Source organism: Meleagris gallopavo, chromosome 4, assembly GCF_000146605.3.
Source record: "Meleagris gallopavo isolate NT-WF06-2002-E0010 breed Aviagen turkey brand Nicholas breeding stock chromosome 4, Turkey_5.1, whole genome shotgun sequence".
Lineage (NCBI taxonomy): Eukaryota > Metazoa > Chordata > Aves > Galliformes > Phasianidae > Meleagris > Meleagris gallopavo.
In genome coordinates this window covers 53,083,418-53,097,119 of record NC_015014.2, presented here as the reverse complement: position 1 = coordinate 53,097,119, position 13,702 = coordinate 53,083,418, and the positions used below count along the sequence as shown (strand labels likewise).

General features: G+C 40.0%; 1 protein-coding gene across 1 annotated transcript in view; it reads left to right on the top strand.

Annotated features, from left to right (window-relative positions):
• SLC34A2 (solute carrier family 34 member 2) overlaps positions 1-11,696 on the top strand; it is a 27,451-nt gene extending 15,755 nt beyond the window's left edge. The window contains exons 7-13 of the mRNA XM_031553165.1: positions 1,378-1,573; positions 2,173-2,268; positions 4,778-4,898; positions 5,582-5,749; positions 7,103-7,219; positions 7,307-7,431; positions 8,156-11,696. Coding sequence (XP_031409025.1) covers positions 1,378-1,573; positions 2,173-2,268; positions 4,778-4,898; positions 5,582-5,749; positions 7,103-7,219; positions 7,307-7,431; positions 8,156-8,731 — 1,399 coding nt within the window. The 3' untranslated portion in view covers positions 8,732-11,696. The remainder of the gene's footprint in view (positions 1-1,377; positions 1,574-2,172; positions 2,269-4,777; positions 4,899-5,581; positions 5,750-7,102; positions 7,220-7,306; positions 7,432-8,155) is intronic.
• Positions 11,697-13,702: the final 2,006 nt, after the last annotated feature.

Below are 13,702 nucleotides of genomic sequence, written 5' to 3'. Positions count from 1 at the left end.
AAAAAAAATCCTGTTTTTCTTTGTCATAAGGAAGTAATGAAGTCAATTCTGTGATTTTCTTTCAGAGGATAGCAAATTGTAAGCTGTCATCATTCCTGCCATGGCCAAAGTAGAATACCTAGGTGTATGGTTTCATGTACTTGAAGAAAAGCGTATTGTTCCTTCAAATTTTTGTGGTTTTATAAAAGTCCATCATTTTTAATAGGATCTTACACAAGGATAAAGTTTTAGACAGCTTCCATGACATCACCCACCTTTGTTTACCTCTTAATTGTAGGAGTTAGTAGATTGATATTACTCTATTTTTATTGTTCTACTTAAGAGAGACATCAGTGTTCAAGGTTTCAGAAGTCTACAATAAACAAAAGATGGTAACCATAGAAAATATGATGTGTTCTGGCTGTCAAGTTATGACAAGTCTGCCACTTAGCATTATCATTGAGAGTTCATGGCAGTAAACTTGGGAGGAATATGGCTCTTTGGTACCTTATCATTTATGACATACTGAACATATGAAGTACCAAAGCATACTGCTACAAGACTTGCTGTCTTTGGTTGTGTTAGACTTAAACTCCAGTGACAAAGTAGCCTATTTGTTTTGGGCCAGGTAAAAAAAAGGTTAAATAAGTTGATTTTCATTGTAACCTTTAACAATCACTTCGGTCTCTAAATACTTTTGTTGTCCTACTTTGAGTGTTCCATCTAATTTCCTCTCAAGCAATTTGGAACATAAATTGCAGGATTATCATTTCAAGGAATATTTCCTCCACATTTTCTTCCTTTTCAATGCTTAGTTTAAGGAGTTATATTTTAAAACAAATATAGGCAAATTGCACAGTGCTATTAGAATTAAGTGCTATTAGAAAACAGCTATTAGGAATGTGGGAAAGAGTGCCCTTGAGGAAACAGTTGTGGCTCTTCAGGTTCTGGAGGAGAAGCTGCGAGGACAAACTTGCAATTTGCAAGAACATGTGAGAGGGCTGCAAAGAGCCACTTCTACATGAGTCAGGTAGAATAAGTCCTGGAGGCAAATCCTGTTTCAGGATCAAAAAAGTATCAAAAATAAGAGAGAGTAAAATGAGTGTAGGCTATACAGCCACTCTTCAACTGAGTACTGTTAGCAGCCTTGTGTTAAGGATCACTTGTCTTTCCTAGTTTTTTCTTGTTTCAGTGACCTTAGCTGACTCTTTTGCTTGGTTAACAGTATGGAGAAAATGTGGAGCTCTGTAATAAAGCTGCCATCTTCTGGGACCTTAGAAATGAAATAATGCCTCTCTTGAGATTGGCTTCATCTCCACTTTTATGATTTCATGTTTAAATGGAAGTTGTGTACATATTGTTTAATTAAAAGCAGTTGTATTTTTTAATTTCTTGTAGGGCCTTTGCTGGGGCAACAATTCATGATTTCTTTAACTGGCTTGCTGTGTTTGCATTGTTGCCCATTGAAGTCATTTCTGGCTATCTTTACCATCTCACCAACGTTATAGTTGAGTCCTTTCATCTTGAAAGTGGTGAAGATGCCCCTGAGCTACTAAAAGTCATCACAGACCCTTTTACAAAGCTCATCATTGAGGTAAGCTCTTTAGGTCTTAAATTAAGCTGCTACACAGAGAGCCCTAGCTCCATATTTCCCATTTCTATTTCTCCCACATTTCACCTTAGTGAGGTCAGACCTAGCTAGGAGGGCTGGGAAGGCAGGTGACACATGGGATGGATGGAGTGTCAGACTATTGCATAGGCACTAGCAGACAATGCTACTTGAGGCAACCTGCACATCCAGAAGATCCGCATAAGACTTGAATAAATAGCATAAATTACGGGAAACCTACACACCACTGGAGGAGCAGCTGGAGGCCAGATGAATTACGTGCAGCTCCTAAAATGGCAGTAAACATGTTTAGGCAGTTATGTCAGTGTAGCTGCTTGAATAAAATGGCTGAGGTATGTGTGTGGGTGATTTGGGAAGAATGAGACACAGCATGTGTGTGTGTAGAATTTAACCTTCTCTGGCAGTAAAGCCCCTCCTCCTTGTTGGGCAGCAGCTCCAGTGTTAGGATCAGCATGGATGCTTTATACAGTTCAGTTTCCAAAGAAAGTTATTATTTGAGTTGAGCTGAACAAAAGTGTGTGATGCAAGTTGAAATAATGCTGTTTGTTGTTCTTTTCTTAAAGCTTGATAAATCTGTAATAAATGCAATTGCTACTAATGATGAATCAGCAAAAAACAAAAGCCTGGTAAAGATTTGGTGCGTAACTGAAACCAATGTGGTGAGTATTATGTTAAATTAGTTGTCAGGCTCCTTAGGAAAGATATTACTGATCGTAGCTGGCTAATACTAATGTGAAATTATATTTTTAAATGAGTATTTGTTGCAGCAGAAGAATGAGCACAATATAATCTAGCTTTTGCATCACTTAAGCCAAACATGGCATTCCAGTGGTGAGCTGACTTGGATGCTTTAGGTACTGTACCATGCAGGGCCCTGCTTATCAGAATTTGTGGTTTGGAGCCAATCCTTTCACTTCTTTCACAATCAAATACCTTTAAACTTGGTACTTTTATCGACTCCCTGAAAGTGCAAAGAGCTCCAATGGAGGACCAAGAAACTTTCTTTTTGGCCACCATTCATCTATCCAATCTAAGCACCTAGTCTAATATATGCAAGACTAATCTGCTGGCCATTGGTTACTTCAGCTTTCTTGGAAAACTGCCCTAGACAAAGCCTCTCTGGAGCTAAAGTCGTTCGATCTTCACTTGCGTAACACTGCAGCATGAAGGAAGCTGTTGCCCAGAGTGACACCAACGAGTACTTTGGTTGGCTGTGGAGCTGTGTTTGATTTGTGTTGTTCAGCCAGAACAAAACTAGAGCATTATCTTGGACCTTTACTTGTTAGTGTGTATATAAAACTAATTCCTGAAGTTATAATGCAGAAGATACTTGAGGACACACAGCAGAGATTAAAATTCAGAGCTTGCATTTTCAGAGGAGCCCAGCTCCTATTAAATGACTATCTGGGTGACCAGTGAAATGCTAGCTATGGGAGATAGCAGTAGGAGCAGAGCCATGCTAATGTGAAACTCTGCTCGGGTTACCCTGCTGAAGCACTGGGTCTTTCATCCCAGGTAAGGCAGAGGCTGGGGCAGGCCTGCTGCTTCCAGCCCCCAGCACCTTGCTGCACTTGCAAGCTCAGCAGGGCCTGAGCCCTGGCCTCCTGCAGTCCTCCCACTCTTAGAAGGCAAGTGATGGCACAGGGAGCATAGGCTGAAGGTTGCATTTCAACATGGATAATTTTTCTGTAGGCAACTGTGTTTTGGCTGTGTACCTACAGCCCCAGTGTACAGTCAAATTACAAAGTCACATGAAACCCCTACAAAGTTTGAACTGAGCTCGGTTGGGAAAGAGGAAGATATTTAACTGATTTGCATTCCTAGAAAGTTAAACTAATTTCTGGCAACAGTATTCGAATGGATTTACATCAAGGAGGGATGTATGCAGAATGTATTTAAAGCAAAAGATAAAGACAGACATTTCAGTCTGATGAAGCTGCTTTGATACCCCACATTCTCTGAAAGAATTTTAGAGAACTATGATGTTTTCAGTAGGCTGGAGACTAGGTGCTCCATGACGTTGTGGGGCCACCCCTGACTTTGTCCATCCTGGGCTGTTCTGTATCAGCTGGAGGGGGAATGTGAATGCTGCAACAAAATAGGATCTGATGTGATCTCTTTCCCTATTTCTGAAACAGAATATCACTCCAACATATCTTATAGATAAGTCCTGTTTGGCAGCGTGTAGTTCATAGTCCATTCTGTTGTTAGCTATATTGATATGGGGAAGTACAGTTCAGTCATGGAACTGTTTCTTAATCTACATAAGGACTTGTGGACTCAGTGTCATCTGGGCTATCAGCTGGAGCTCCTGTAAGCAAGGTTGTATTTCATAAAGAGAAATTCAGGTTAAAGTCAATAGTACTAGTACTAGTCATGATGAAAATGATTAGCTCTTAGAGAATCTTTGAGCTTTAGAAAATAAAGTAGTAGCTGCACATCTACATCTCTGTTTCCACAGATGTGAAAACAGAGGTTCACAAAGGTGTTGTGACCAACCTATGCTCGTTCAGCAGCAGATACTGCACTAGTATTGTGATGGTCTGAGTCACAGTCCTGTGCAATGCTCATCACACCATTTCAGAATCACAGAATCACCAAATGGCTGAGGTGGGCAGAGACCATCTCTTCCAACCTCTTTCCATCAGGGATACTCCGAGCTGGGTGCCCAGAACCACATCCAGGCGGCTTTTGAGGATCTCCAAGGAGGAGACTCCACAGCCTCTGGACATTTAATGCAGTTAAGCTGACAGTAAAGAGGTAGAAATTGCTTTGATCCAAGGAAACTGTGGCATTGACTGGAGAGGAATGCCTTTGTACTGCATCTGCAGCCTGATGTGAATTTCTTTCCATGAACCCTGAGATCAGTTATTAAGCTTCTTAGCTTCTGACAACATGGTGCTATGGCTGAAACACTGTAGAAGGTTTGGGAAATATTTTCACCTTTAAAAGTTGTGCTGAACAACTTGAGTGAAAGCACAGCTGTTTATTTGGAGAATACAAGAAAATTTGCCATGTCATTAATGGGATACAATTGAATTACACTCCAGCTTACAAATCTGCCTTTAGTTGGTGGATTCTTGGTTGCAATAACAAACCTAGAATTTTATGAACTCTTAATGAATGTTGTAGTTGCCTGAAACAACTGCTTTTTCTGGCAATCTTCAGACACTGCAGAATGTCACAATTCCACCTTCAGAGAACTGCACGTCTTCTGAACTTTGCTGGTCAGAAGGAAATGTGACGTGGACCTTGAAAAACATATCTGAAACAGAATATATCACTAAATGTAAGTAGAAGAACCATTTTGCCTTTGATATAATACCTTTACAGAGATATATATTGTTCTAATGGTGTTAACAGACCACTTTAGAGGTGTATCGAGGCACTCACCTGTATGTGTACACAGGATACTTCTATTGCTGCAGTCAAAACAGCTTGTGCTCTGTTATACAGCTGGAGTTACCAGCATCATCACTGTATCTGGCAATACATGGATCTCTTTCCATGCCCCCTAGTACCAGTAAATGAGGTCTTCAGTATCACGTCACCCAGGCTATTCAGGTGACTTTGTGTTACAGCTGCAGTCACTTTGCTGTAGCACTTGTTTGGATATCTCCATCTAGGTGTGCTGTTCAGGAATTTCAACAGCTGTTCTCAGGCACATAGTCATCTCTTGCTGACCCACCACCCAGCTAGGAGCACATCACGATTTCCTCATTTTGTTGTACTCTCCCTCCATGCACAAAGCTGCACGTGGTCAGACAGACTTTGCCTGCTCTGCAGATGTGCCTGCTATATAGTTTATGAAAGTGTCATGTCAGAGCCCCTCTCAGACACAAATTTTGTGCAGCTAAGGAAATAGCATTTTCAATTTTTGCCATGTGTGCTCTGGTCCCATTTTCTTAGGCTGTGCATGAAAACCAGAAACAAAAATGAAACTAGGCCAATTTGTTCTTTTCTTTTTTCCAGGCCGGCATCTCTTTACAGAAACAGACCTGCCTGATCTTGCCATCGGTCTCATCCTTCTGGCTTTGTCCCTGCTGGTTCTTTGCTCCTGTTTGGTGATGATTGTTAAGCTGTTAAACTCTGTGCTTAAAGGACAAGTAGCAAGTGTTATCAAGAAGACAATCAACACTGGTAATTACCTGCTTCCCCTGAAGCTTGTTCTTAGTAACAGCAAGGACACTGGGTACATTTACTGACATCCCCTCTTCTGTTATTGCAGAACAGTTTCAAGAAAATAATATTAAACCAGAAATGTTGCTTCTAAATATTTCTTCAGCTCGGCATGTTATTTTCTTCCTCAAAAATTTTTATTAGTGAATGGTTTGCTTGTGAACTGCAGATTAAAAGCAACAGAGACTAAAGTCCAGGCTCTGTTTCTGATGTGTAATCATTAGCTGTTAGAAATGTAATCTTCACATCCCCAAAAGATAGTGCTGAAGTGCTGATCATGATTGCCTACTTGCACACAAGGTCTGCATGTTCCTTTTAAAGTAAGTTTGTAGAGATTGTATGTAGAGATTATTTGATCTAATTTCCTTTACTTGTCATGTTCCATTCTTTAACCTCCTCAGTAAGATGAGCAATCCTGCATATTGGTACTTTCTGTCTTTCCCTGTGTTATCCAGGTGATTTTCGCTTTTGCTTTCATTGTGTGCAAACTAGGGTGTTTTGTTTTGTTTTGTTTTGTTTTCCACTTGGCTGCCTTTTCTTCATTTTCCACTGAATGAGAGTTCAGGACCTCCACCAGTGAAAAGCAGGCCTGGCGTACACCTGATTGTGTGAGAGGGGTCACAGCCATGGGGAAGAAAACAAAGTCCCCATTCTGTGTTCTCCTGGGCAAAGATCACTGCCCAAATCAAAATAAATGAGAAGAAAGTGGCCAATTACTGTTCATTTGTGATTTGCTCAGAATCTCTCTGTCATCTCAGCTGATGAAGTTCTGACCTCTTGGCTGAGTCATAAGTCTGCAGACTACAAGGGACTATTGTACTTAGTTTCTCTAATCAGTGTGGTCATTGCAAGAGTAACAAATGAATTATTAGATGTTCAACTTGCAACTAGTTAGGAGCCTTATGATTTTTGCATGGTGGTCTTCAGAGCCTTTTGAAGATCTCATCTACATAGCAAATGCCTGGTTGTCAAAATCAGGAAACTCTAGACAGTTAGAAGGTGTTGAGTTGAGCTCAGTGGAAACATGTCTGGGACCTAATTGTATTACAGCATATATACTGCCCTGGGTCAGGACAAAGGTCTACCTAGGCTAACATCCATCTCACAGTATGTCCAGTGGTGGAAAGCTGGAGAGAATACAAATAACAGGGCAAATTAAAGTGGTAGAACTGACTCTGACCTCCAATCTTGTTTTAGACAACATGTAAACAATATCTATACATTCAGAATGCTTAGTAGGGTTTTCTCTGTTATATGATTTTGTGTGGAATGTTTTATTATTCTAAAGGCATTATCTTCCCTCTATTTTTCTAGATTTCCCATTTCCTTTTACTTGGCTGGCTGGATACCTGGCTATGCTTGCAGGGGCTGGTATGACCTTCGTTGTCCAAAGTAGTTCTGTCTTCACATCTGCTATTACACCTCTTGTTGGTAAGTCGTCAGTATTTTATTCTTCATCCCCACATTTTATTTTCTACATCATTCTGAAACTGCTTAATGCCATTTCTTTTCTTCTAGGCATTGGTGTTATAAGCATTGAGCGTTCTTATCCCCTCACCCTAGGAGCCAACATTGGCACAACCACAACAGCTATCCTTGCAGCTTTAGCAAGCCCAGGGAGTACATTAAAATATTCATTACAGGTCAGTATAAACCAACGCTTCCTTGAATTTATTTAGAAGCTGCAACTTTTCTGAGTAAAAACCTGACAAAATACATCCTGGATATTGAGCTTGATTCTATATGTGGTACTAATTTCAACTACAACAGCAAAAAGCTTCTATTAAGCATTCCTAGAATATCAATATGTAGTAAAATCTTTCCTAAGTTTAGCTTGATCTGATTGAATTCATTCGGAAATCCAGCAGGATTGGCCACTTGACTGCAGAGCATTGAATCTTAACATCTTAGAATTCAATGCCCAAATCTGACAACTCTCTTTTAGGTAACCCCCTTTGAAGGTTACTAATATCTGTAAGTTCCTTGCTCGGGATCCTGATAGTTGCTTGCTTTACTAGCTTTATTTATGGTGGACTCAATTTATTTCAGTACAGTGTTGCATTTTAAAACTTCTCTATCTGCAGGGAGATATCTTGTCTCCGTTGGGCTTCTCTTGTTTCCAGATGCTGTGGCCTATTTATCATCTTTGATCTTTAGTATGTGTGAGGTATTACCAAGTCCTTTTTTCATGCTAGGGAAGGTCTAGCAGTCTAGCAGTGAAGTAGAAGCAAAGACAAGAAAAGATCAAAGTGAGGAGCAAGAGAAGGGAAACTATGAAGTCAGTACCACTGGAAGTTATTACTGTGTGGGTAGGACTATTTAATGTCATTTGAGGTAATTAACTTTTCAAATGTTTTTTGCTTTTAGATTGCCTTGTGCCACTTTTTCTTCAATGTCTCTGGGATTATCCTGTTTTACCCGCTGCCTTTTACCCGGCTGCCAATCCGCATGAGCAAGAGCTTGGGAAACATAACAGCCAAGTACAGATGGTTTGCTATATTTTATCTTCTCATCTGCTTCTTCCTTTTCCCTTTGTTTGTATTTGGTCTGTCACTGGCGGGCTGGCCAGTCCTTTTGGGTGTTTGCCTTCCCCTGTTGGCTCTGTTTATTGCTGTGATTGTAATTAATATTATGCAGACAAGGCGGCCACATTCACTGCCTGAGAAGCTTCAAAACTGGGATTTTCTACCCATCTGGATGCACTCCCTAGAGCCCTGGGACAATATGATTATGTCTTCACTCTCCTTTTGTGGGAAGCATTGCTGCGGATTCTGCAAGTGCTGCAAAGTCAATGCAGAACAGGAGGGTGCCAAAGATAATCAGCTAAAAACTATGGAGGTTTATGAAAACACCATTACAATGGCTGATGAAGAAAGAGGTGTAAGAAGGGCTCCAGCTGCAGCTTGTGTTGAAAAAACAGGCACAAACAACACAGCCTTATAGTAGCGGATCAACCCATAATAGCAGAGGTAAAGCATAGGACAGTCAGGTTCTTGAAAACTACCTTGAACAATGCACTGAGAACAGAGTGAATATTTTGTTAGGTTCCTGCAGCCAGTGATATATCACTCATCAAGGAATGGAGTCAAGCAAGCTTGACAGAGTCCCTAGAAAATCTACGATCAGTTGAAAAGCTAAAGACAGATTTGCTTACAGAGCATCTACTGTGTGGTACATTCATCCATGCTATCAATAGCAACCAAAAGAAATCTTGATGTAGTCCTGTGAAGAGAGGGATGAAAGGAGTGTGATTAATTAAAAACCAGTCAACCCAACAATGCACTTGTAGGACAACCTTTCTGGCCTATTGGCTTATTCAGTAGAAGTTTATGATACCCTAAAGGTTCTGTAAATGAAAAAAGAAAAAAAAGTAAAAAAGAAAACCAAAAAGAATCCAAATGTTTCCATTGGCTTATGTTAATTGGTCAAAATAGAAAACAATATTCCAAATATGGACAAAATCTGTTGTCTGTGTGGAGGAAAATGAAATTCTGGGACATGCCTCAAGAGCTCTGGGAGTCCTAGCCTGGCATAAGGGTACGCATGAGCCCATTTAGAGCTCTCTGCCTCCTTTAACGCAAGGACAGGAGCTGCTGTCTTTTGTTGTCTCAAGCTAAAGGCCAAAAATTAATTGCTGATCACTTTGCCTACTGAAGTTAAACACTGGGTTTAGAGACACTGGATGGCTATGAAAGAGTTTTGTGGACTCAGGGTGTGGTTGCATGGCTGTCTGTCTCTCTAGATAGTCCTCCCCTATCCTGTCCACTGAGTAATCCCATAAGCACTTGTCCTGGCACAATTAGAGGAAAGGTGCAGGAGGGAGGACAAGTGACTGGCATAGGCGTGTAAAGAGCTGCCCAACTCCAGGCTGACACCACGAGATCTGTCTGCAATTGAGACTGAGCCACAACATGGCATTTAAATGTAGGAGTGGAGACTGGCTTTAGAGCTACAAATGAGGGAACCTGGAGAATAGACTATAGTTAGTGTGGGACATGCAGCAGCATTAACGGGTGAGAAATGAGTGTTCACTCTGCACGGTCACTGCGTGCTCTGAACCACCCACCTTGGAAATAATGTGAATTTTATTGGCAATTGTATGTAGCAATCCAAATTCCAAATAAAATCCCTAGGTAGTGTAGTCAATAGCACATGTAGTCAATCCAGAGGTAGTATAGCACTTGGTGTGAAGCTGCTTGTGCTCAGGTCTTACATTACTGATGGTCTTGTAAATGCTTACAAGACAGCACTGAATCATGGACTGACAAAAGGTATCATTTCAATGTCGGAAAAAGAGCATTTCAAAGACATGCTGAGTACTTCTGCTGGCCTTTAATAACTTAGATATGAGTGACCATGGGATAGTACCTGAGGTCCAACCACTAATGGAAAAAAGATCATGTGGCAGAGTGTAGGCCAATCAGTATCATGTAGAGCCAATTTGCATGGTCGATTTGTAGATTAAATCTGTAACGGAAATACTGAGAGGACCCTTAGTTTAGCATAGCCACTCAGTGCTGCTATAACACATTTACTTCTGAATAGTTGGTAATTTTCTGCAGAACTAGGATCAGTAGGCTGCATTCACACACATTTTAGAAGGGAAAATTTTTTCATTTGCTTTTTTAAGCTCGCACTGAAAATAGCAAACTAAGCTGTCTAAAACATGTTTGCAAATTGTATTCCAACTGTTGAGATTCCAACTGTTTCTACAATAATGAGCCAGTAACAAAATTCTTAGCATCAGAGTAAATTTTCAAGATAATTTAATTCTGGTATAGTTCTGCTCTTTGTGGGTTTAGTAACAGAGAACGGAGTTCTACCAAACTGTTCTGTTTCAAATTTACTTTTTCTCCATATAGTTCAAACAGAATTTTGTCAGCATTTCATTTTCAAAATGGAATTGTTCTTCATTTTATTTTCACAGTTCTGGATTCTTTCACATTCTGCGTTTTGACAAGAAAAAAAAAAAAAAGTGAAAAATCCAGAATTCTTTCAAAAGTATCTTGAATTTCCATTGACCATTCATTGAAACAGGAAACATTTCCATCTACTCTTACTGATCTCTTAACACGCACCTTATTTTGCATCTTGAAGTAAAGTTGCTGAGAGCGGTGATAATAACTCTCAGCAAAACATCAGAGGAAAAGCAATTCTTACAGAAGAATCAGGGTAAAAATTATAGTCAGACATATCAGTACTTCATGTTCCTCATTAACTTTCCCCTATGATGTATTGAGTTTGTACCCTCCTCTCTCCTTGCTGGTGACCTTCAGGCCATATTGTGCTGTTGTTTTAGGCAGATTCCAAAACAGACTTCTGTTTAACACTTGACAGCACAACATGTCCTGGAAAACATCCCTCCTACTCTTAAAAAAAAACTATTTACACTTTATTTATAATTATTTGAGTGTACAGAACTTTTCATAAGTTATGCAGAAAAAGGCTTGTGATTGTGTTATATATACATATTTGAAAACCACACGATGTTTAAAATGTAAAAAGGAACTACTGTATATTTGTAATATAACTTTTAAAATTGTTTGTAACTGTGCATACTGTGTATTACGGAGGCTGTTGGCTCCACCAATAGGTTACAAAAAGATTGTTAGTAATGCAGAGACAGATTTCTTAAAATAAAGATGAAAAACACCTATGTATTTTCATAATATGGCTTCATGCACAAGGATGCAGAACTCCACTTTTCTAACAAAGATTTGAATTTTCTGCAATGAGGAATTTTGGAAATAGAAGATTTCTAAAATGCTTTTTTAAACTCTTACATGTTTTATCTTTTAGTGTTTTGGGGACAGCATATGGCTTTATACTTTGTCATGAACACTCATCTTGTCTGTCCTCACGCATTGAATGTAAAAATAAAGAGAAATTTTAAAAAATGAAGATTTTCATATCTGTTTGTAGACATATCATGGAAGATGCAGGAAAATGAGGATGCAGACATAGACTAGTCTGAGATGATATAGTGTAAAAGAGCTGGGGTTAGCTTCAGCCACTGCAGAAACCCTTCGGAGAGTTCTGTGGCCATCAGAGATTTTCATATGAAGCAAAAAATGAAGAATTGCTCAGCTCAGTTGCACAGGTTGAGATACTTTCCAGCCAGCGCCCTGCAGATCATCCTCAGTGAAGGTAAATGTGGGAGACCAACACCAAGGTTGCATAACTGCTGCATGCACCTGATGCAGTGGTGGCACTGGGCTCAAGTTCTCACTTCTACACGAAAGATGGCAAACACAGCATTTCTGAAATACCTTCCATGACCTGAGTGACATCTGGCTTATGGCAAAAAATAGACATCTTACTTTTTTTTTCATCACATGTGGTCTGTGGAGCTTAAAATGGAAGAGATGGAGAAGAATAAGAAGCTGTCCTTAAATACCTTAAAGATTATTTTAACAGGTTGTATTTCCTAAGTCTAAGCTCAGCACTAGCTGAGGAACCAGCCCCCAAAGCAACTGCCATGTTAACACCATGTTTTAGTGAAATGAAGATAACAAAAGTATTTCATATAACACAAATAACTATGCAACGCAGTGTGAACTGTCTTCTAATGTGCAAGCAGCAAGCACTGTAGGCCTGTGATTTAAGACTTACAGCTTCTTACACTCATGCAGAAATACTTCAGCTGTGTGTGCCATCACTCTCCGTGACTCACTGTCCATCATGAATCAAAGCACATCCAGGAAACAGGCAGAGGTTGTGCCGTCTATCTCACTATTTCCAAACCCTCTGCAGAGCTACCTAGGGCAAAGTTCAGCAACGCCTATCAGTATTTAACAACAGATACATGCTGAAGCCTTTAAAATGTTCAAAATAATGCTTCAGCTAATTGCTGGGTTGATCCAGTTTCTGCATCTGGAATCTATCCTCTTCCTCTCTGTTTATGACTTAACCATTACGATGGTCACAGCTCCTTCTGGTGTTCCCAGTCTTGTTAGCTCTCTGCTGAAGCTTCACACTCACTTCCCCCTGTTCCAAACTGTTGATAACAGCACACTTACCTGAGCTGCACTTGCCACCATGATAAATTCTTATCGATCAGAAACATGGGTCGAATTCTTTAACATTTCTTTTTTCAGCTCACCAAGTAGTGGTGAGCAGTCCGTCAGGTCCCCCTAATGGCCTCTGTCTATGCTGCTGAGAAAGTCTGCTCTCTTATTACAGCAGAGTATTTGTGAGTGCAGTTTCGCGTGGTGCCGCTGGTGACAGCTTAAAAAGAACAGTACCAAGCAAAAATCCACTATTTCAAAAGGTGCATCAGTGAGGATATATTTGATAGACAAACTAGGAAATGACAGGCCATTTCCATGGGCTATGGTTCCGAACAAATGCTTTATTTGCATTCAGGTAGCTTGTTTTCTAGCTAAAGACCATTCCATGGCAAAGGCATGACACTGTAAGTGTAAACCCACTAATGATATTTTTATGGCAAACATTCTATAGATGACAATCTTTTAGTTACAGTTTTACTACAAAGGAAATGCTTCTGTGAGAGAGCTGAATGTTGGCATATTGGATATATACTGATTTCCATTGGGTTGTCCCCAGACAGATTTACTGTAACAACTGAGACCTAAGTATTTCAACAAGACAGAGAAGCAGAGCAAAGACTAGCGTTCAAATGTCACAAAGATTCCATCTTACTCAGCACCTGATGAAATTAGCTAATTGCCATTTACACTTTTGGAGTGTATCAGTCTTTTTACACAGCTTAATGTCTAAGGACATCACCGTGGCATAAACAATCAGGGTAATTACAGGAAAAGATGTTTTGCAACCAACAACACAGTTGATTGGGTTTTTTACACAACGCAAAAAAGCCCATAAATTACAGGGCATGCTAACAACTTACGGACCAAATGGTGCCCTTGGTTAGGCAACATACAATCGTAATTG